The sequence below is a fragment of the Emydura macquarii genome, unplaced genomic scaffold, assembly GCF_026122565.2.
Source record: "Emydura macquarii macquarii isolate MOO-44397 ecotype Brisbane River unplaced genomic scaffold, CSIRO-AGI_Emac_v2 contig_295, whole genome shotgun sequence".
Taxonomy (NCBI): Eukaryota; Metazoa; Chordata; order Testudines; family Chelidae; genus Emydura; species Emydura macquarii.
In genome coordinates this window covers 13,166,921-13,191,002 of record NW_027130432.1, presented here as the reverse complement: position 1 = coordinate 13,191,002, position 24,082 = coordinate 13,166,921, and the positions used below count along the sequence as shown (strand labels likewise).

At 42.1% G+C, this 24,082-nt stretch overlaps 2 protein-coding genes across 2 annotated transcripts in view; one reads left to right on the top strand and one right to left on the bottom strand.

Annotated features, from left to right (window-relative positions):
• The window catches only part of KCTD19 (potassium channel tetramerization domain containing 19), a 41,673-nt gene extending 36,379 nt beyond the window's left edge, over positions 1-5,294 (bottom strand). The window contains exons 1-2 of the mRNA XM_067550320.1: positions 5,271-5,294; positions 4,225-4,524 (exon numbers count right to left, since the gene is read on the bottom strand). Of these exons, the coding sequence (XP_067406421.1) occupies positions 4,225-4,524; positions 5,271-5,294 (324 nt within the window). The remainder of the gene's footprint in view (positions 1-4,224; positions 4,525-5,270) is intronic.
• A 3,018-nt stretch (positions 5,295-8,312) lies between these two features.
• LRRC36 (leucine rich repeat containing 36) overlaps positions 8,313-24,082 on the top strand; it is a 54,708-nt gene continuing 38,938 nt past the window's right edge. The window contains exons 1-3 of the mRNA XM_067550159.1: positions 8,313-8,382; positions 18,772-18,899; positions 23,067-23,259. Of these exons, the coding sequence (XP_067406260.1) occupies positions 8,313-8,382; positions 18,772-18,899; positions 23,067-23,259 (391 nt within the window). The remainder of the gene's footprint in view (positions 8,383-18,771; positions 18,900-23,066; positions 23,260-24,082) is intronic.

Here is a 24,082-nt window from a genome sequence, read left to right as displayed (position 1 = left end):
TGTTTGGCTTCATATAAAAAATGTCCTGGTGCTAGTAATAAATAATATCTTACATTCAAAACCTTTTGTTTGATCCAAACACTTTTTTTTGTTTTGGTTTTGGTCACTGAAGCAACATATCTATTATTCGCTCAACTCTACCTGGATTACATAAACCAAACATCTGTTCCAAGCAATAACCCCATTACAAAGAGCTGTCATCCTACTTCTCAGAGATAATCAAGAGAATGAAATCAGTAAAACTTTTCCTAACTCAGACCAGAATGCAACCACCATCCTGAACTCCTGACTAAATTCGGCTTTATCACTCACAGTGAAGGAAAGAAGTCCTGAGGAATGTCTATGTCCTTTCCTGCAGGAAAAGGAGTACATAAAATGCATCGAAGTAGCCATTATACAAGGCACCATCCATCAACTGGGGCCACTCCTCTGCCTACGAGAGTAAGCCAAGTTAAAATTAATGAAATAGAAAGCATTTCTGGGGAAGAGTTAGTAAACATGTTTACTTTTATAATTTGGATGTGCAGAATCTGAAAATGATGTTTATCAAGCTGAATTTTGAATTTTAAGTAAAAAGAAAAAAGAAAATGGCTATTTGTAACATGAAAACATAAAGTAAAAGAAAGATACTAAATATGGAATATGTTCCTAATTTCAAAAACTGTTCTATCAGAAAATGCAGGCAGCAATTTCTGTTGAAGATCAGATTCTCTCCTTCCTCTGGTCACGTGATGCTATGCACTTGAATTCTGTTGGTTTTGCAGTAAGGACAACATTTAAGATTAAATAATTTAACTACTTTTCAGGTATTTTTGATATGTGAAGGTGTTAAATGTACTGCTATGCATTACACAAAGTATCATACACAACATAGTATGATATAATTTATTTCCATAAGTTCTCCTCTTTCAAAAATATAAATGATTAGCTAATTATTAGCTCTAACCACTAATATAACCTAAAGCTGACTTTTGCTTACAGTGTGGGTTGAGTATCGATTTGGATACCTATATCCTGGCATAAGCTTCATACTGGTAAATATTTACTATTTATTTATTCAATATTTGTATTGTAGTTATTAATTATATTGATTATTATCCTTATATATTCCATAGACAAAATATGGAGGCAGTCTTGAATATGAAGCATCCCTCAACAGTATCTTATGAACAACGCATTATTTGCCAACAAGTGAAAAAGAACAGTGTTGTAGCTTCTGGTGAACAGGGATTAGCTACAATACAAGAGGCAACCAATACAAGACAGAAGCGCAGGGATTTCCAAAATAGGGATGCAACTGATAGACTTCTATCAGCTCTTCCATCTGAAGGCAGGCAATCAATACTTAGGCATAAAAACTCTTATGCAATGAGCACAGATAAAGGTAAAATTAGCAGACTCCGTGAATCCACTGAAGATACTTCATCAACCAGGAAGGGTGAACTGCAAACCCAATCTTGTGTTACAATCTCCAAAACCTTGACTGTGCTTGGGTACAAGGTCTCCCAGTGGAGTCTTTGCATTTTCTGCCAGGATGGAAGTTCCAAACAAAAACTTCCTTCTATAAAAATGGTTGGGAGCAAAGACATATTTAGGCCTAACAGTAGCCTGCTTCGGTTTTTGTGAGTCTGTTCTGATAACATTTAACAGCATAAGCATATGTAGAACTATGTACATTAATAAACTGCAGAATAATCATGTTTAAGGTTGCGCATCTGTAATAAATTGCAGAATAATCATGTTTGTGAGAACAAGAAAAGATACAGTAACTATAAAGCTAGAAAAGACCGATATGGACTAATACTAATCTTCTACTGACAGAAGAGGAGAATTAACATGGAAATTAGAGACTAATACATATGTATAAGAAAAGATAAAGTTATAAATAAGCTTGTGAAACAAAGAGAAGCTGAAGCTGTATTGTCCAGTGCTGGAGGCAGCTATGGTGAGATCGTCATGGTAAGCTTCCCACTTGTGAGTAATTGATCACTGCTCTGAAGGCTTTGCCTTAATAAATATTTCTTAGACTCATCTGCTGAGTAAGTGAACCTCAGTCCAACAACATTCAAAATGAACAAACAAATACCTGAGATAGTAGAGTATGAACGTGAGCTCTGTGTATGTGTAGCTGGTGTAAGTAATCTTATAGCTTCAGAAGGGAAATACCACCCTAACTGCTATAAGCATATCTTCAGAAAAGTAACAAAAAGTATGCATGAAACCATTCAGAATGGTATTGACTTGGCAGTGGTTTGAATTAGTTAAAACACTGTGCAGAAAATAGCCTGGTTTTGGAACATTTTATGGACTCATTACTATTTTTCTCAAATGAAGCCAGTGGAGACATCCCACATTCATTTGTAAGTCATACTGCAACTTTACAGAAAAAACACATTTTACATCTTGATGGTGCTTACAAGTGCATTCTCTTACATGATCAACCTGCTTCAGAGGGACAAACATTATTAGTGCCTGTCAAATGCCACCATATCCCTTTTTCTAACTCGGTGGTTTTCCACCTTGTTTTCATTTGCAGCCCCGTAAAAAATTTCACATGGAGGTGTGGACCCCCTTTGGAAATTCAACCTCTGGTCCATAGACCCCTACCTGTCTTAGACTGAAAACAGACTGAACAGAATTCAACTATAAATGTTGCACGTGCTTGACACGGCTTTTGACGGAGCGTGAGAACGGGCACTAAACTGTGGGCTTCTACAGTAATGACAACACTTCCAGGTTTCGACCTGTAGGTGAGGGTATTACACAGAGCTCTCCAGACTTAAAGAAGAGCTCTGTGTAAACTTGAAAGCTTGTCTCTCTCACCAAGAGAAGTGGGTCAAATAGTTGACATTTCCGCACCCACCTTATCTCCCTAATATCCTGGGACCACCATGGCTACAGCAACCTGTACAGGCAGATACTATGTCAGGCGTTAGGTATATACACTGAAAATGTGTTCATAGATTCTGTGTCAAGGTATGAGTCACCAGCCAAGGTGAAGAATTTACCTATCTCTGTCAGATGTAAATTAAGCATTGTAAGCTAGTAGAATGGATGCCTATTTACATTTGAAGTTATCAAAAAGGTTAGAAGTCAACAGGACTGAAGCACAAAAGAGAAACTAATCATAGAGGTTTATACTGTCTCTGAGTACATACAATGAACTTTAGGGATACAGGGAGAAGGCAAACAAGATACCCCCTTATCCTGCACCTAGGAAGTAAATGGGCAGTGTGTTTACATTTGTGAAAACGGGATCTCAGCCATCCTTGGCTGAAGATGTAGCAAAAGACATTGGGTGAGATAAATTTCTTTAGACAGGAGATTAACCTTTTAGTTAAGTTTAGTCTCTAGAAAGCATGTTATAATTTTGTTTCCAATATCCCTACTCTTCTAACTTGAATCTTTGGTAATAAATTTATCTTCTTTTCACTATAAGATATTTAAGTGCTATGATATTAAGCAGGGTACTTCTGATCCTGAGTTGAATCATACAAGCTGGTGTGTACACTGATCCCTTAGGTACAGCAGACCTGGCATTTCTGTGAGTGTTGAATGGATAAAGGGCTGGACACTACAGGAGAATGCTTCAAAGGTGTTTGGGGCCTGGGGTGCACCTACTGCTAACCTGCAAGGCAAGCTAAGGGCTGGCATAGACCAGAAGAGAGTGCGTGAGTGGCTAACAAGCTGATGGTGTCATGGAGCTGGTACATGGTTAAGCAGAAGCAAACCCTCTCGTGCTAGAAGCTGGGAACAACCAGGTGATTCAGAATTCTGGGTACCCTGAGAACCAGCACACTCTCACTGGAGGTTTTTAAGAACAGGTTGGACAGACACCCGTTAGGAACAATCTAGGTTTACTTGGTCCTGCCTCAGTGCAAGGGGTTGGACTAGATAATCACTTAAGATCCCTTCAGCCCTATATTTCTATGATTCTGTGATTTTAATATGAGTAAGGACCCTTGAATGATCTCTGATGGAAAGGTCAAATGTCATATTCAGAATTTATTTCTGTATTCAGCAGCTAATGAATGAACATACTTGGAAATTAATTGTTAGGCATCCATTCCAAGCACCTATATATTTACACATACTTTGAAATATTTATATGGTCATTATTATTTACGAATGAACAAAATCTGTATACAAGTAATACATAATATCATTGTACTTGCAATAGTCACCTGCAAAATTAATGCTTGCTCATACAACATCGCACTGTACCTGCAATAAAGGTGTCAGCTGCAAAATTAATGCTTGTTCATACAACAAGTTCAATTCAGCACAGCTGGAAAAAGACAATTTTGAGGTATGTAGATAATAATGGATGTGTCTAAATGTGAATCCATCTCTGTCGATGAATAATTTTGGGTTTTCAGACCGAACCAGGGCAGAAGATTCTTTCCAAAGCAGAGAGTCCGGAAACTGAGCAATTTTACTTTTAGGAATAGAAAAATGCCAGCCGCCAACATTAAAATGAATTGAGTCCTCTTCTGTAGATTCATTAACTATCTCAGGTTCCTTCTAATTGAAAAAGAAAATCATATCAATAGGCTACAGTGAACCAGTAAATTCTGAAGCAGTGTTTTATAATATTTTATTTTAAAATGCCATTTGTCTTTACATTTGATTTTCCATTCAGTGGCAGCACACTTACTACCCATTCTGAGCCTGATTAAAAAAACTTAAATATGCATATGACTGATTTTATATTACCTGCAAAATCACTTGTGCATACAAAGACCATATTTCACATACAAATATGGCAACTGCTCATGCGAATTAGGCAAACGTATGCATTTTTGTGTACACAGCACGTGTCTAAACTTTGGAAAGTCAGGTTTAAAATGTATAGTGAGTGTGCTACTGCTGAATGGAAAGTAAAGTTTAAAGAATAATATAATTTTAAAATACTCAAATAACATGGCCTTTGAGCATCCAGTAAGTACTTATATGGCTGACAACAATGGGTCTGACTATAATCACTTGCACTGGTTTTTGACACAACTATAATTCAGTTGGCTCTAGTGAAGTTCAGTGATTTATACTAATGTGAGATCAGCCCGGTCACTGTGTGTAGTAGCAGAAAACACAGCAAAAATATCCAAAATAAAACAGTGCCAGAGTAACAATTAACACACCTTACAACTATCATAGAAAAATATTTTGTTGCTATCTAAAAATGCGTATATTAATTATTATTATGGAGGATCCAGCCATGGTTTTGATGATATCATGGGGAGGGGGGGAAGGTTGCTTGGGTGCCCTACTTGTGAATTTCCAGATGTTAACATTTTTGGACTTCTTTTAAGTTAAGCCCTGAAGAACCTGGGTTTATAATGCTTGTTTTAAATTTCTCATATATACTCTTAACATTAATCAGTGGCGTACTGTGGGTCTCTGGCGCCTGGGGGTCAATACTTGCATTTGCACACACACAGACACTCCCGTCGATGGCAGTTTCCTGCTCTCCCCCTCTGCCTTCTCCCTCACTATGGGGACAGTGAGGAGTGGGAGTGACAAGGCCGATGCCCCCGGGCTGCCCGTCAGTGAGGGAGGGCATGGCATGATGGACTCTGCCCCGGAGCCCCGCTGTTAGGCTGGCTCCCTGGCTCCTGTGCGGCCAGGGTCCCCGCAGCTCCCTGGTGTAGTTGCACCCAGCGCAGAGGAGGCGGGGACGGGAGAATGCTTGCTCCACCAGTAGCAGGAGCCCTCGGCCGCCTGCCAGCCTGATCTGGGGTCAGTGCAGCCGCCAGGAATGTCAAAGCCTGGCGGCTCCTGGCAGGCTCTGAGGAGGAGGGCACAGCCAGCACCCCCTCTAGGCCGGCGCCTGGGGGCATAGTCCGCTTTCACCTCCCCCCATCGCTATGCCACTGACATTAATTAACGCCTTTTTAACATAGTTTTATTTAGAAATTTCAACTGAAAATTTATATATATGTTAAATTTATATCCATATGACAAATTTCTTTAAACAAGGAAGACTAAAGTTAGGCCAGGCCTACACTATGAAATTAGGTTGGCATAACTATGTCACTCAAGGATGTGAAAAATCCACCCCCCCGAGCAACGCAGTTAAGCCGATCTAACCCCTAGTGTAGAGAGTACTATGTCAACAGAGCTACCGCTTCCCCCATTGGTGGAGTACCTACGCCAACAGGAGAAGCCCTCCTGTCGGCATAGGTAGCGTCTTCACTGACGTGCCACAGCGGCTAATCCTGTAGGAAATCTGCACCAAAAAATTAAAAATTCTGCACACAATGTTTTAAAATTTTGAAAAATTCTGCATATTTTATTTGTCACAATAACACAATATAATCGTGCCCGTTTCAATTTTTTTGATAATTTATTTCAAAATACCTGTCTGCAAGTATACCCGTTACAATACAGGCAACAAAAAAAATTCAGCAAATGTTTTTTGACAAATAGATTCCTTACACCACCCATTAGCTTTAAGAAGGTTTGTGATTGTCTCTACATCAAAGATCCACCAGAAAGCAGTCATTTACATCATCCAGCATAACACTCTGGAATGTCCTAATAAAAAAGCTATCCTGATATAGTGTCCCCCATTGAAGAACAGTATGCTGTAGTTATATTTTACATTTACATAGCACCTTTCATCTTAGACACATAAGGTGTCATGGAACTGCAGCAGCCTCTGAGGAGGAGAGTAACACCCAGAAGACAGGCACAGAATGCACTACATAATTACACCAGGGCCAACCAATGAACTCTTATTCTAACAAAATGCATCATGAATTTTTTTAACATCTATGTGCTTCCAACACAGCATCACTATTTAAAGTCCAGCCTGAAACAGCCACACAGTAAGCTGCAACAAACCCAATGGGCTTGAACCTCAGCTGCTCTAAACTGCATCTGGCTCTCCACTGGACCATCCTGCAGCAGGGGACACAAGAGTGCAGCCATCATTCTAGCCAGACCCCAGTTATGCCCCTTACACTAGGAAGACAGTGGCAAAGCGTAGGAACACCATGGGTAGATTTACTTATGCTGGGAGAATCCCCAAATAGTGCATTATGCCAGATTTTTTTATAGGGGCCAGGACCTGGCCCAATTTCTTTATGTTGCCAGTCAAGATCTAAGACAACTCTTCTTAGATTTGAACAGTTAGATCCAACCAGAATGGCTTTTTGCAAACCTCACTAAACCATCCCTCTAGCACAGCCTGAAAACTCTGGAGTCAGGAAGTCTCCAAAAGGAACAAAACCATTTGAAGATGGCCCAATCAACTCCAGCAGGAATGCTGGGCTTCACACCTGGCTCTTCCATGTCTTAGCTGTGTGGCTTCTGTGCTCCAATCTCCCTGTCCGTAAAATGACTATTATGTGAACTGCTCTGCACCCGTGAACACAGTACTCAGGCCTCGACTTCACAGAAACAGGAAATGAAGTAATGGAATCAGCTGGAATCAGGAATTCACACCTTCAGCTACTTCAGCACAGATCTGCATGTGGATGCTCATTTTGGGAGAAGAGTGACCCAAATTCAAGTCAGTTTAAAAAAAAAACCAAAAAAAAAGACTTGAGAGCATCTATGCAGAGACCTGCACTGAAAGCTCTGATTGAGGCTGATTGCAATGATGCAGGGCCAGTCTCTGGGCTGACAAGGCATCAGTGACAAGCTGCTGGGCAGACACCAACCTTGGTGCCCTCAGCTGTGACATGAGGTGTGTGTCTCCATCACAGCAGAGCGACAGAGATGGCGTCTGCACTCTGATTCATGCATTGCTCCCAGGTAACTGCCCCCTCCGCTGCCCACATTGCTCCCAGGGGAGAGCTGCCCCCTCTTCCCCCTTTAATACATTTAATCGCAGGGGGCGCCCCTTCCCTTTGATCCTATGTGTGGCCACCCTTCCCCCTTTGATCCCATGAAAGGCAGCCTACATTTCCCTCTTTGTTCCCAAGGGTGGCTGCCCTCTCTTACCCCTTTGATCCCATGGGGGCCCTCTCCCAGCCCTCCCCTTTGATCCCATGGGGGTCACCCTCTCCTCCCCCTTTGATCCCATGGGGGGCCCTCTCCCAGTCCCCTCCCCCCACCCTTTTGATCCGCTTCATGGTTCATACCATAGTGAAAGCGGCGGCCCCTCTTCCCGCGCAGCCCCGGGGTGGGGAATAGAGGGGAGGGACTGAGGTTGCAATAACGGGCCCCGCCGCGGGGCTGCGCGCGCCGTCCATTCTCAGGTCCGCGCGCGCCACCGCGCCCTGTCTAGTAGGCGCGCGGCGCGCCTGCGGTGTGGGGAGCGCGCGCTGCGGGTGTTTGGCTGCGTTGCCCGGCAACAGGCGGGGATGGCGCTGCAGCTGGAGCTCAGCGAGGCCTGGATCCGGGAGCAGGCGGCGCTGCGGGGACTTGACCCAGGTACCGCCCCCGGCCGGCCTGGGGATGCAGCGGGGAGTGCTGAAGAGGCAGCCCCAGGATATTTTGGGGGGCGGAGGGGGACAGCAGGGGCTTAGGGTATGGGGGGGGGGGGGAGAATCATGGTCCCAGGGTATTTGGGGGCCACAGCCGGGGCCAGCATTGGGGCAGCCAGCATGGTGTTGGGGCCCTACAGGGTACTGGGGGAGTGGAGTAGGTAAGGACATTTCTGGAACCATGATGGTTTGAAGCACAGAACCCAAAGAGCAGTGATTGCACTCAAGCGCCAGGAGTCACTGCCCAGGAAACTCTGCTCAGCTAACAGCCTGTGTGCTAGCCTAGCAGCCATCTGTGCATGTGCACAATGCAGGCACACACAAGATAATAGGTGGCAAGTTTCCTATACTCCACATCAAAAGGCAACAGCTGCTTGCTTAGCCCATGTGACCTGTTGGTGCCTAGGGTAGCTCACCAGAAAATGCTAAAGGCAGGGCAAGCTGCAAAAAGGAGCGCAGATTCTCCCAAACTGGTGGCTAACACTGAAGTTAGATTCTCCAACCAGTCACAAACAGTGCTTCTGATTCCTCACACTGGTTATCAAGAAGCTAAAATAAAAAAGTTATTCTGCCCCTTTACTGCATTTCAGTCTCTGGCTCCCAGTCAGCAACTAGGTCCAGTAAAGTGATAAGTTATTTAAAACTCTATTGCTTTTACCAAAATGTTCTCCTGACCCCAAAGGGTCAGCCACATTGCTAGATCAATATAAGTTTGGACCTTATCCAAAATACTACACTGCCAGCCAATCCTTTAGCAACTAAAACTAAAGGTTTATTATAAAAGGAAACAACCAAATGAGAAGAGAAATATTCAATCAATCAAATGCATACAAATGACCTTAAAGTCCATATATATCAAATTCTCAGCAGGATTGTAGAGTTTGCAGGCTTGTACAGTTCCTCTGGTGTACATCCAGTACCTGGATGGGTCTCAGTCCTTTGTTTCACAGCTTCAGTTGTAGATCAGTTGATCCAGAGAAGCAGGAATGAAGACAAGATGGGGGTGGTGCCACTGCCTTTTATGTTCCTTTGTCATGTGGTTTGTCCCAAACAGAGCCACACAGTACATGGCATGGAGAAGCCTCTGTCCATCCTGGTGACTCATATGGTATAGCCCCTGGGTTCTTTCACTGGATTCATTGTACCTGTTAGTGCCTTTATGGGCCATTTAGCAGGCTTAGTGCTACTGCCATCCTGTCTGTGGTGTCACCCAGAAACATAGCACAAGTTGAAATACAAATATGCCATACATATTTACAATTTATAATACAAAATTGACACATACAAATAAATGTGCTTATCAATCTTAGCAAATTATAACCTTTTCAATGGTACTTGACATGGCATATCTAGTACAAATTATTGTAATTTTGCACTATTGATATCAATAATATTATAGATGGTCACTTCTAATCCAGACAGCATCACGGCCCCAATATAACTGAGCCCTGGTTTTGATGATGCCTCTAGGAATGACAAATGAAATAGTTTTACAATTATAGTAAAAAAGTGTTCCAGTGATATGAAACCATCTGCCAGTCCACAGTAATGAGGGAGGTCAGCATCAGTTTATATGGAAGTGTACAATGCTGACTCTGATACTAACAACTGCCAGTAATATACCTCCTTACTTTCATAAAAAAATTGAAGTTTATGGGAATAGATGAAATAATAATGGACAGGGGGACCTTCACACTAGTGACATTTGTGTAAGATTCACAAGGACCTGTTGAAATGATACATTCGTATAGACAAAGCGCTGCAAGCACATTGTGGGGAACAAACAGTACCTGCATATTATCAGCAGCATTTTCTAGTTCATCGTGCAGTAGTGTGCACAGATACAAAACAGTAGCATGATTCAGATGGATCTTTGAAGTGGAAAAATCTGACAATCTATGCACAGTCTGTTCAATCTCTCTGTTGGTCCCTCGTTGTCTATGCAGTCAGAGAAACATGTGTCTCCTTTTGCACACACACTTGCATGTTGCAAATGCTATCAGCTTTGAGCATGACAACTCTTGAACAATAAACAGCAGGAAAGCAAGGAGAAAAGCACTGGCCACTAATGGCTAGATTCACAAGAGGACTTAGGTGGCTAACTCCCTCTTAAGGTGCCTAAGACCCACACTTAGGCCTAGTCCCATTTACAAAAAACATTGGTCAGTTGCCAGCTAAAGTCCCGAGGTGCCTAAGCTTTCGCCATTGAGCATGAGCAGAGCCACCTACATCTTGACACTACTGCATTACTTGGCAACTAAGCGCTGGCAGGATTCTCAAACTAGGCTTTCTCCCCCATCTATTTCCCCTCCAGGGCCCAAACAGTAGGTACATCCTGAGTCCACCGGATTGAGTCACACATAAAAGACAACCACGGTGGGCATGTGTGTAGCCCTAGCCTAGTAATTAGGGCACTCCCTTGAGAGATCCAGATTTGAATCCCTATTCTGCCTGATTCAAAGCAAGGACTTGAACCGAAATATTTCATCTCTGAGGTGAGTGTCAGTGGGCTGCTGGGAATTCTGGTGTGTCTCGTTCACTCTTGGAGCTGTTCCAGTTTGTATAAATAATTAAATATTCATTGGATGAGAGAGAATGACTCTATAGCTCAATTGTTTGGCATGTTCATATAACCATGTTGGTTCCTAGATAGTAAGGACACAAGATGGGTGCTAGTGCTAAATACTAAAAATCCTGGTCTCCATAAAGACACTGGATGTATGGCTTATTACAATAACTAATCTCCCTGAAGTGCCAAAAGCGTTTAGCCTATAACACCCAAGACTTTTCGGTGGAACAAATCACTGATGGCAAACCTCACTGAACAAGTGGTCAGTGGCATTTGAAGGGTGCCCAAAACTCTAGAACCCTAAGGCGGATCCGTATATATCCCCTTTTTGAAAGACGGCCAATGACGTCGGAAAGGAAAAACACACACAAAAAACCGGTTTTATGATATGAAAGTTTCTATTAATACCACAAACAAAGAAACATTAAGCATTTGCCCCGACCAGCGGTGCGAGCACCTAAGGGTTACTTAAAGTTCTTTTAATTGGAGTGTGATGGAGCAGAAATAAACTTGGCAAACTAGCGGAAAAAACTTGGCAAACTACTTAGATTCTTAACCACTTAATAGTCTTTATTTATCAACTCACTAGTACAACTATTTGAATTAAATTTTTCTTTTACTTATTCACTTTTATATAATTACAGACAACAACAATTAATTACAATGATTGCAATTTAAGGCACAAAACTTACATCCAAGTCTTTTGAGAGTTACAAGAACTTCCGTGGCAATTTGCCCTTTTGGGACAAATCGAAGGATGCCCGCAATTGAGACTAACACCTGAGTCTTTCGAAGGTTTTAGCCTTTGTGGCGAATCTTAAGACTCGAAGGGTGCCCGCTAGATGTTACCACAAATTGTATTCTCTAATTCGTTTACAAATTCTTAACACACAAATGAAACTTAAGAAACAACTAATAATTACAAAGCAAGTGCAAAAAGCAATTATTCCAACAGTTATAGCCACAATCACTCCTGGAATACAAGTAGAATTATTGTTAGTTTACATTTACATTTACTACTTACCACATGTAGAGATGAACTCAGTAGCAGCAAAGATAACAAATGCTTCATGACCTGGTCTTTCTTATTTAGCACTGATTTTCATCCAGGTGGAACCTCTATCATATTCACACCCAGGTTATCATCCGCAGGACAAGTCCCAATGGGTTATCAGCTCAGTTACCTGACTATTCTAATGCAATGTCGAGGCAACGAGCCGGAGAGAGGTGTGACGGTTGATCAGAGCCTCTACGCAGTGCGATTCTGGTGCACCCCTTTCTTGATGTGTGGCTCTCCAATTTGGGCCTGCCTGACAACCCCTTTTATCTCTACTCCGGCCTATACGTCCGCCAAGCCAATTATGGACATTTTCTACATCACTTTGTCGGTCCGTTCTTGGGGAGTCCCTAGGCCAAAAGGTCGTCCTTGACCAGGTGTAACTTGCCAAATAAAAGTTGCAGCGACTGCAAACTTCCAAATTTGGGCGGGGAACTGCTGGTCTCGCAAGTTCCCCTTATTCCAAGTTCAACTGGTCACTTTTCAGTCAGGATTTTTTGCTGCCCCTGAGTTTCTCTCCCCAGGTGGCTTACAACTCCTACCTCCTTATCTATTACACAAGATTAACAACTTCCCCTTATCTATTACAAAATATCTAGGAACAATTATAAGGACATATGTCTACAAAACAACTTGAAGCACAATTAACAATCCTCAGTGGATTTTTCTATTCATCACATAACAAAATTTTCCATTGCAAAACAAGTCTAACAGATACTTCTTCGCCTATAAATCAATTGCTTGTCTCTTTCTCAACATGGACTCGGGGCATACACACAATACAATGATTTTAACCCGTTACAACACTCCCTTTTTTTTCTTATAACAGAAGAGGTGTTAACAGGCCACTGCACCTTGAATGATCTCTTAGGATACCTATTAACTGCTTATGCCAAACAATCTGTTCCACCCTGTATTTAGTTGTGACACTGAATACCTTTCACAGATTCGAAGAAGAGCTTTGTAGCTTGAAAGCTTGTTTCTTTCACCAAGGGCTTGTCTACACTTGAAACGCTGCGCTGCTGTAGTGCTTAGTGTAGACACTACTTACGCCGACAGGAGGGAGTCTCCTGGTGGTGTAGTACTGCCCTGAGAGGCAGTAGCTAAGTCAAAGGACGAATCTGCCTTTGACCTAGCATTGTCTACATGGGGACTTAGGTCAGCTTAACTACATCACTCAGGAGTGTGTTTTCCCCCATACACAATCTTGAGCAATGTAGCTGGGTCGATCTAATTTTCTAGTGTAGACCAACCCTAACAGAAGCTGATCCAATTAAAAAAATGGATATTACCTCATCCACTTTGTCTCTCTATAGCTTAGTGCTTAGTCCACTCACTTGTGTTGTGGGAATGTCCCTGCTCCAATACATATTATTTATAGAGAGGGTAAAGCTTCAACAGGAGGGATTGAGTGAGTCCCCACCCCAGAATACCCAATAAGCCACTGATTAGGACCCACATCTGGAAAGTGAGAGACCTTGTTTTAGTCCAAAAATCCTTAATTTGAACCAGAGACACAGTGGGGATTCAAACTAAGTCTCTCGTATCCCAAGTGAATGACCAAACCACTGGGATATTGGCTATGATTCCTGGATTCCAAAGCCAGAAGGGACCATTGTGATCATCTGATCTGACATCCTGTATAACACATGCCATAGAACTTCTCCAAAATAATTTCTAAAAAGATCTACTCTAGAAAAACATCCAGTCTTGATTTAAAAATTGCCACTGATGGAGAATCCACCACAGCCTTTAATAAATTGTTCCAGTGGTTAATTACACTAATTATTAAAAAATTATGTCTTATTTCCAGTCCGAATTTGTCTACCTTCAGCTTCCAGCCATTGGATCATGTTATACCTTTCTCTACTAGACTGATGAGTCAATTTATAAATGTTTGTTCCCTGAGTAGATACTTATTGTAATCAAGTCTCCCCTTAACCTGCTCTTTGTTAAACTAAATAATTTGATAGACTCAAGGAGCTCAGTTATAAGGCAGGTTTTCTAATCTTTTAATTATTCTTGTGACTCTTCTCCAACCCCTCTCCTATTTATCAACATCCTTCTTGAATTGTCGGCATCAGAACTGATACTGTATTCCAGCAGCAGCCATACCAATTCATCAGGACTTTTGTGCATGTCCACTGGCAGAAAAGTAAGTGCCTTGGGAATTAAAATGCCTGTAGGGTTAGGTGGCCGCTGAGCAGTGGTTCTGTTAATGTCATTGGTGCCTAAAAGTTGAACTTAAGCACCTGAAGAGGCAGCTCTGCCCCATCTCCCTTTGTGAATCTAGCCCTAGTACCTAAGGCTTGGTCCACAATTAAAAATTAGATCAACCTAACTACGTCACTCAGGGCTGTGAAGAAGTTCACACTCTGAGTGCTGTATTAGGGTGACCTATCCCCTGGTGTACATGCGGCTAGATTGACAGAAGAATTTTTCCATCCACCTAGCTACCACTTCTTGGAGAGGTGGATTAGCTACAATCAATGGGGGTGAAATCCTTCCATCAATATAGGAAGCATCTACGCTGTGCAGCTACAGTGGCACAGCTGCAGAGCCTTAGCTGTGCCACTGTAGTGTGGACATTCCCATTTGCAAAAGCGACTTAGTGATTCAGCTGGCTAAAGTCCTTGCCTTGCAACACCTAAATATTTTCAAAAGTCTGGGCCTTAGGCCCTTTTGAAAATATTAACTTTTGTTTTATCTTCGTCCCCTTCCAAGCTTCACTCCACTTTCTTTTTCTCTCTCTCCCCTTTTCCTAACATAGATTATAAAGCATCTTTTCCTGTGTTTTCTTCCTCTACCCTGTTATAGCTCCAAAACATGGGGGAAAATGTTTTTACCTTCCCCTTACATGTTCTCTCATCTTTCTCCTCTCACTTCCCCCTAATGCCCTCTCATATTATGCACCCATCTATGGCTGGTGTGAGCAGTGGATGCAATCTGTGGTGCCTTCATCCTAAAACTAAGGTTATTACCGACCTTCAGTATGCTGATGATTGTGCTATTCTCACACACACCAAGGCTGACTTGCAGTTCACCTTAGATCACTTTTCAGGCACCTATCATAGACTTTCCCTCAACGTTGGGAAGACTGAGGTGCTCCACCAGCCTGCCCCAACACAAGTTGCCCCCCTTCTCCAACAACTTGTCATTGGCAGTGAACCCCTGGAAAATATTGAGCATTTCTCTTATTTTGGTAGCCACCTCTCCCAGACAGCTAATCTTGATGTGGAGATCGAACATAGGATCCATTGTACCAGTGCATCCTTTGGAAAGTTGCTTTGTGTGTCTTTATTGACAGAGATCTGCAGATGGAAACTAAGATCCTGGTCTACAAGGCAGTAGTCATCTCCGCCCTTCTTTATGGGTGTGAGATATGGGTGACATATTGAAGCCATCTTAAGTGTACCAACAATGCTGCCTTAGGACGATTCTCTGTATCAGATGGGAAGACTGTTGCATTAATGCCAGCATTCTCTCTGCAGCTAACATCACCAATGTTGAGGCAAAAATTATGAAACATCAACTTCGCTGGGCTGGTCATTGTGTGTGGATGGCTGATACTCGTCTTCTGAAGCAAGTCCTCTTTTCTCAACTTAGTCATAGTAAGAGGAAATACTACAAGGATATCCCGAAAGTATATTAAGTATATTTAATAAGTATATTAAGAAGGGAGGCATTGACCCCACAAATTGGGAAGAGCTGTCTGGCAATAGACTGCAATGGCATCACCTCAAACATTAAGCCTTAGCTCAGTTTGAAAAGAATCACCTTGCTCAAGAGTCTGAGAAATGGCAGAGGAGGAAGGAAAGTGTACAGCATCCCAGCCAGCAGTTGTGCTCTCTCCAAGCAATCACCTGTCCTATGTGGAAAAATGTATAGACCACAATTTGGACTTCTCAGCCATCTTAAGTCTCATCGATGACTTTCCCCTAGCAGACATCATCCTCATATCGAGGGATAGCCGATGATGGCTACACACCTACTCATACATAGGAGCGGTGAAATTTCACCATACATATCTTAGACGGAGGACTAATCCTGCTAGCCAAATGCCTGTGTGAAAGATGGGAATCTCGTACTGTATCTTGTCATTACCCAGGTTACTTTCCAGCCCCAACATGCTGCGTGACGCAAGCATGAGTAGTCTGATTTTCTGTTCATCCCTCTCATTCAGGGGCCTCCTGGTTGCTACAAGGGTTGGTTTGTGTCCCCTTGTCCATCCCTCAGCTTTCTTACTTTACCCTTCACTAGTCTGTTTATCTTCTGTTCTCTTCTCCAGCACACAGCTCCATTCACTCATTCTGCCAAGCAGCAGCAAAGTGAAATTGATCTGACTTGTCAGTTTTGTAGTTGGCCAGAGGATACTGAATATTAGTAGTAAAAACTGACAAGAACCAGGTTAGTTTTCCCTCAGCAGCTGTTTAAGATAACTCTGAACAGCAGCGAAGACACTGGTACCATCTGCAAATTCATACAGACAGCACTGCATCTGTTGTACTCTGGTTATGACTTTGGAGTTTTGTTCATAGCCACAAGGGCTAGCAGCTTTAGTGTATTTATAAATTAACTCAGTTCTGCAGTAGTTGATGGCAGTTGCCAGGAAAATATTCCTACTCACAACACTATCAAGTGGATTTTTCAAGCCCTGCTCTGAATAGAAATTAATTCTTGGCTGAATGTTCCCAAGGCTGGCTACACAGTCAATGTGAGGTTATGGCAAATTGGCTGTAGTTAAGATCGTTGAGTATATGCAATCAACAGACTCATAAAAAAGATGGAATAGGAAATAGTCTATTTCTTCCATTGCTGTAGCAGCATAATGGTAGCCATATCAGAAGAGAGAGCTACAGACTATTTCCTGACATCCAGAGATGCAGAGACAGGATGCACATTAAGCCAGGTATAGTACATGATCAGGTCACCCAGGAAGGGAGTGATCATAGCAATTTAGAGTCCTCATCTGCTGTCAGGTGACCAATCTTCTAAAGTTCAGTACAAACTCCAGGCTGAGACTGAGCTGCTGTGGAGGTAATTCCTAGTCTTTAATGTACAGCAAAACCCCTTAAATGTTGCTCTCTTCAACCTGAGTTCTTGCAGTGCTTATCCATGCATGGTCTTCATATTGTGACTTGAGTGACAGTAGTAGTTCAAGATTGATCCTAGGTGTGTCCAGATGATGGCAGACAACTGGAAGAGAAACATGGTGATAAGCCAGCAGGACATGGCAGACCTGGATTAAGCACTCTTCCCAGTTGTCAAGCCATGCCAGAATGCTTTGGAACCCCATTCTGACACTTGCTTAGGATGTTCCAGTACTATCACTTATTACGAGTGATAGTTTCGGAAGTACCAGAGGTGTGTTATGGCTTTTCTTTCTTTTTTTTTTAGGACTCACCACTTACTTTACTGGTGCAGAGTGTTTCCTCCAGTGTAAATAATGTTAGATCATGGTAACAGACACTAGCAGAATAAAGAGCTAATTAAGCCAAAGTCATTAAATACATTGAGCCATATTAATTTCAGCTTCATTAAAATCAGAATATGGATGGGGAAAAACCCCACACAGAATTGATAGAAGGACGAGTGCTGAATGAAAAAGTAGCAAATCATTAAGAGGCTTATTTCAAGCTTTAAAAAAGAAACCTGTTAGAAATAACCAAACAGGTTGTCCCTGGGGTGGATTGGGGAGACGGAACCCGTTATTGCCTGCTCGTTCTATCTCGACACCGTGAGTGAGCAATGAGGGGATTACTTTACAATTCTTTTATCCATAACAGTATGTAAATGTATACATTTCCAGCAACTCCCCCCACAGATCCTTATTTGGTTACATTGACACCTATAAAATGAACATTAACAACTACATAATGAATACAATTATACCCGCCCCTGTTTGTTGTTTACAAGATTACCATACAAAGGTCAGGCACATCACCTTAAAACCTGTAAATTTTACATTAACATTCTTTGAAGTAAAGGTATGCCAGGGGGAGAAGGAAGATAATGCTTTCTTCCCACCAAAGGCCTTGTGCGGGAGTGGCAATAGTTATCCTCACTCTCATCCCCTGCGCAGATGGCCAGGAAGGGAGGAAAAGAAGAGAGATAACAGACTAACTAGAATTCATACCAATTAGCAGAAACAAGGTTTGCCCGTGTCTTGACCCCGTTCCCTGTAACTTAGGCCTGACCATTTGTCCAGCTTTTAACTCTTTACTCTCCTACAAAACCCTGGAACATTAGAGAGTTATTTTATAATAAGGGTATAAAAGCTTCAGAAAGCTTACAATATTAACAAACTAGGCATTCCATTTCCCCTCTGGGCTAGTTCCCCTGTACTATGTGGAGCTGTAAAGGATATGACACCTGCAACACAAGTCAGTCTTCTATGGTGGGTCTGGACTCTACAGTCCTGAAATAAGGGTTATTTTAAAGGAGTTATTACTGTGATTTCCCCTCTTTTCTAGGGAATTTGGGGCATTCACCACAGAATTCTAGAGGGGTCAAATTTTCTCTCAAAAAAAGGGCACTTCAGCTCACTGTTACTGAACAAGAGAGACCTCTAAAAATAAAGTAGTCAGGGACTCTTGTACGTACAAGGAGTTGATTAAACTGGATTTATTGAACATTCTAAAATATAAGTTAGATTCATTTTTTAAAAAGTAGGAAAGACCTTAAGACCTTTACAAGCTCTTTCCTTTCAGAACAGGTGGAGTCCCTCTCCCTGCAGGGAACATATGCAGGGAAAATCCACTCCCTTGGAGATGCCTTCAAAAATTTTAAAAGCCTGCAATCATTAGATCTGTCAAAAAATCTGATTGTTAGTCTAGAGGTAAGTTCCCCATTCTCTGTTGAACTGTCTACAATCTCAAGTGACTTTGTAAGAGGTTTGCTGTTATAAAGGATTAAAATTTTATTTTTTAAAAAGTCTAGTCAATCTGATAACTAAAAAAACTGGTTTCCTTTCACCTTGGGCAAGGAAGATCTTTTCATGATTTCTCTTTTGGTAACCAAGCAGTCCCATTCCCTCCTCCAGGCAAGGAATTCTGTTTCCTCCTTTTTGGTGGGGAAATTGTCTTGGGCCCCCTTTAGCATAACTTTGTAAAAGCAATTCTACTCCCCCTCATGACTCATAGACTCATAGCCTCTAAGGTCAGAAGGGACCAATATGATCATCTAGTCTGACCTCCTGCATAACGCAGGCCACAGAACCTCACCAATCCACTCCTATAATAGACACCTGACCTATAACTGAGTTATTAACATCCTTAAACCATGGTTTAAAGACTTTAAGGTACAGAGAATTCACCAGCAAGTGAGCTGTGCCCCATGCTACAGAGGAAGGCAAAAAAAAAATGAAAAAAAACCCCAGAACCTTTGCCAGTCTGCCCAGGGGGAAAATTCCTTCCTGACCCCCAATATGCCAATCAGTTAAAACCTAAGCATGTGGGCAAGACTCACCAGCCGGACATCCAAGAAAGAATTCTCTGTAATAACTCAGAACCCACCCCATCTAACATCTCTTCACAAGTCATTGGTATATCTACCACCAGTAGTCAAAGATCAGTCAATTACCAAACTAAGTTGTCCCATCATACCATCCGCTTCGTAAATTTATCAAGCTCAGTTTTGAAGCCAGCTTGGTTTTTTGCCCCCATTGCTCCCCTTAGAAAGCTATTCCTGAACTTCACTCCTCTGATGGTTAGAAACCTGCGTCTAATTTCAAGTCTAAACTTCCTGATGGCCATTTTATATCCATTAGTTCTTGTGTCCACGTTGGCGCTGACCTTAAATAATTCCTCTCCCTCCCTGGTATTTATCCCTCTGATGTATTTATAGAGAGCAATCATATCTCCCCTCAACCTTCTTTTGGTTAAGCTAAACAAGCCAAGCTCTTTGAGTCTCCTCTCATAAGGCAGTTTTCCATTCCATGGATCATCCTAGTTACCCTTTTCTGCACCTGTTCCAGTCTGAATTCATGTTTCTTAAACATGGGGGACCAGAACTGCACACAGTATTCCAGATGAGGTCTCACCAGCGCTGTCTATAACAGTACTAACACCTCCCTATCTCTACTGGAAATACCTCATCTGATGCATCCAAGGACCGCATTAGCTTTTTTCATGGCCATATCACATTGGCGGCTCATAGTCATCCTGTGATTAACTAATATGCCCAGGTCCTTCTCCTCCTCTGTCACTTCCAACTGATCATCCCCAGCTTATAGCAGAAATTCTTGTTATTAGTCTCTAAATGCATGACCTTGCACTTTCCACTATTAAATTTCATCCTATTTCTATTACTCCAGTTTACAAGGTCATCCAAATCTTCCTGTATGATATTCCGATCCTTCTCTGTATTGGCAATACCTCCCAACTTTGTGTCATCCGCAAACTTTTAGCATTAGCACATTCCCCCAAGACCGATCCCTGAGGAACTCCACTAGTAACCTCCATCCAGCCTGACAGTTCACCTTTCAGTATGACCTGTTGTAGTTTCCCCTTTAACCAGTCCTTTTTCACCTTTCAATTTTCATATTAATCCCCATCTTTTCCAATATAACTAATAATTCCCCATGTGGAACCATATCAAATGCTTTACTGAAATCTAGGTAAATTAGATCTGCTGCATTCCCTTTGTCTAAAAAATCTGTTATCTTCTCAAAAAAGGCGATCAGGTTGGTCTGGCACGATCTACCTTTTGTAAAGCCATGTTGTATTTTATCCCAATTACCGTTAACTTCCATGTCCTTAACTTCTCTCGCTTTCAAAATTTTTTCCAAGACCTTGCATACTACTGAGGTCAAATTAATAGACCTGTAGTTACCCGGATCACTTTTTTCCCCTTCTTAAAAATAGGAACTATGTTATCAATTCTCCAGTCATACGGTACAGCCCCTGCATTTACAGATTCATTAAAAATCCTTGCTAATGGGCTTGCAATTTCACGTGCTAGTTCCTTTAGCATTCTTGAATGGAGATTATCTGGCCCCCCGATTTAGTCCCATTAAGATATTTGAGTTTGGCTTTTACCTTGGATGTGGTAATTTCTACCTCCATATCCTTATTCCCATTAGCCCGTTAGACAAAGGAAGGGGGGGGAAAACAAACAACCAAACAAAAAAAAAAAAACCTCAAAGGGATTCACTCCTGACAACAGAGCATCAACCAAAAAACAAGAAGAAGTTGTACCTCCCTTTTCAACAGGATAGCACTCAAAGATGTCCAGCTCCTCAGTTTCAGGGTAACTATTCTGCAGGGTTTTTTTAGCTCCTTTTCCTCTGGGTTGACGTTCTCTGCAGAAACTTCTATCCCTTTTATAGTTGTCTCTCAGCAAGCATGGCTGGGTTGCTACTTCCCAAGCACCCCTTTTGTGGTGATACAGCTCCCTGCCTCAGTTTCCCCTTATCACAGCTGAGTCACTCTCAGAGTTCAATCACCTTTCCAGGTAACAAAAGTCCAAACAAAAAAAAAATTATTTTGTTCCTTCTGGGTTTTTTTAAGCTTCTGTGTTCTGGGATAGAGAGTTGCTTTTGTAGAATCTCCCTCCCACAATCTCAGCCTCTCTAGGCTACTTTTCAGTCTTCCCTTCTTTGGAATATAGCCCTAACTCCCAGGCTGCTTGTTTGGACTCCCCTTCTTCTTTCTGACCCTATTTAAGGGCCTTTCATAGACATCCAAGTTGCTTCTTGTGGTTCCTCCTCCAATATGAGTTTTCTGCCCTTTTCTAAGGCCCGGATGTTTTATCAGACTTTCACCTGATCACAGTTAGTCCTGTCCCCTTATGCTGGGAGGTCACTATTCTTGCACAGGCAGAGCTGGCCCCTTTTCCCTTTAAAGAGGACAAATACAATGAGCCACAGCTGAAGGTCTATCCCTGTGGCTCCACCAGTTCTAGCAGTGGTGGAAGCACTAGTATAGATTGGCCACTGGCATTTTTACCACTTTCATCTGTTTACACATCTAAACTTGGATCAAGATGACACTGCTAACAAGGCTGGTGTCCAAGATCCTGCCTTGGACTATAGACTAGCAAGAACCTGAGAAGGGGTGAAGTTGTTGTAGAGAGCAGAGGAAGCAGAGGGCTAGGAGATAGGGAAAAAAGGTAGGAAAGAGCCCAGGGAAACAGCAACAGGGTCTGAGATTGGGCAGACTGTGCCTGTTGGGTATAGGGTCTCTAGGCTGGAAGCTGGAGTACTGGTTGGGCCCAGGTTCCTCTATTGACCACTGGGAAAGTGGCACAGACTGGGCAGTGGATAAGAAGACTGCCTGAGACAGTTTGTCCCATGGGACTTTGACCCCTGAAGAGGAGGATGATGGTGACCTGGCTGGAGGGACAAGCCACAAAGAGAAAGTAACTTGACTGCAGAGAGAGCAAGGTCACAGGATGGGAAACCAAAGGAGAGGGTGTCAGACTGGTCAAGAGCTAGTCCCCAAATGAGCCACAAGGAGGTGCCCCAGCAGAGAATAGTAAACTTTGTGACACTCCTTCTTAGAGCTAAAGGGAATTTCATATATAAGAACCAGTGCACCACGAGGAAGTTAGACTGCTTTGACTTTGTGCGCCAAAAGGAATTTAGAGTACCATTCAGCAGAAATTAATACTGATTGTGACTGGAGTACTCCAAGTTATTCAGACAAATGGGTGTATGCTAAGCCACATGTGCTGTGAAATGCAATTGAGAGAGAGTGAAGAGCTGATTGGCTAAATGATGTTTGCTTATCAGAGGTTATTCTGAATTGCTTTCCATCTCTATTTGGATCACAGGATAATAATCCTTTTAGAGTGCCTTTTATCTGAATATCTCACAGTGCTTTACAGAGGTATATGTAAGTATAATTATCACCAGTTTACAGATAGGGAAATTGATGCACAAGGAATGTAAAAGACTTGACCAATGTGCCACAGTAAGTCTGTGGAAGTCTCCCAGTTTATTGCTCTAAATGCTATACCATGCTGCTACTCTTTTAAATATATAACTTTGTTTTTCTCCTCACAGGGTATTGAATATTTATATTTGTTACAAAATCTGAATTTATATTACAATCATATCTCATCCTTACTGGAAGTGTCACGCCTCCAAACATTACCAGTCCTCACAGAGCTGGACCTGCGCCTCAACCCAGTTACCAGAAAAGAATCCGATTATAGACTGTACACTGTCTACATGCTACAAACCCTGGAAAAACTGGGTGAGAGTTTTAAATGCTGAAGAAAAGGGAGACATTGCTATTCAGTAGCAGCAATCTGTTGTTATTATTAGATCACTGTCATAAACAAAGTTATGTAGACCATGGAAGGTGCCTTTCTCCCATGGAATTTCAGCTCTTCAGGCTCCTCCCTTTTTGCTGAGTTTATAATCATGCAAATTGTGGTTCTTCCAAGTTCTGCAGGTGAAGCTGTCAAAATCTGTAATCTCTGCCATTCCGTTAGTAGTCGTTCAGAGAATTTACAAACTATTCAAGATTAACAGTTTAGTATTTTTCCTTCCTTTTCTGAGAAAATCAAAGCAAACAATTATATTAATGTAACTTTCCAAATTTAAAAGCTCAGCATAGGAAATGAAAAAAATAAGATGCCCCTAATAATGCTGACTCAGCCACAATGTTTTGTTTTTTTTAATTCCTTTGTTGCTTCTCAAAGGCTCAGCCCTGGTCTACACTATAAAATTACTTCAGTATTACTAAGTTGCTCGGGGTGTGATTAATCCACACCGCTAAGCCATGCAGTTATACCAACCTAAGCACTGGTATAGACTGCGGTATGCCAGCAGGAGAGCTGTCTCCTGTTGACTTAGAATGTCTTCACCAGAAGCACTGCATCAGTGTCTCTGTAAATTTGATGTATAGACCTGCCCTGCTTCCTCTTCCATGCTGTCTGAGCCCAGAGAAATAGAACAGAACTAGACTCCTAAACATAGGCATGCGCAGCACATTTTCTTAGGGTGTGCACCAAGGGAATCTTTATCAGGGGTGTCAAACTCAATTCCACCAGCGGGCAACATTTGAATTACCC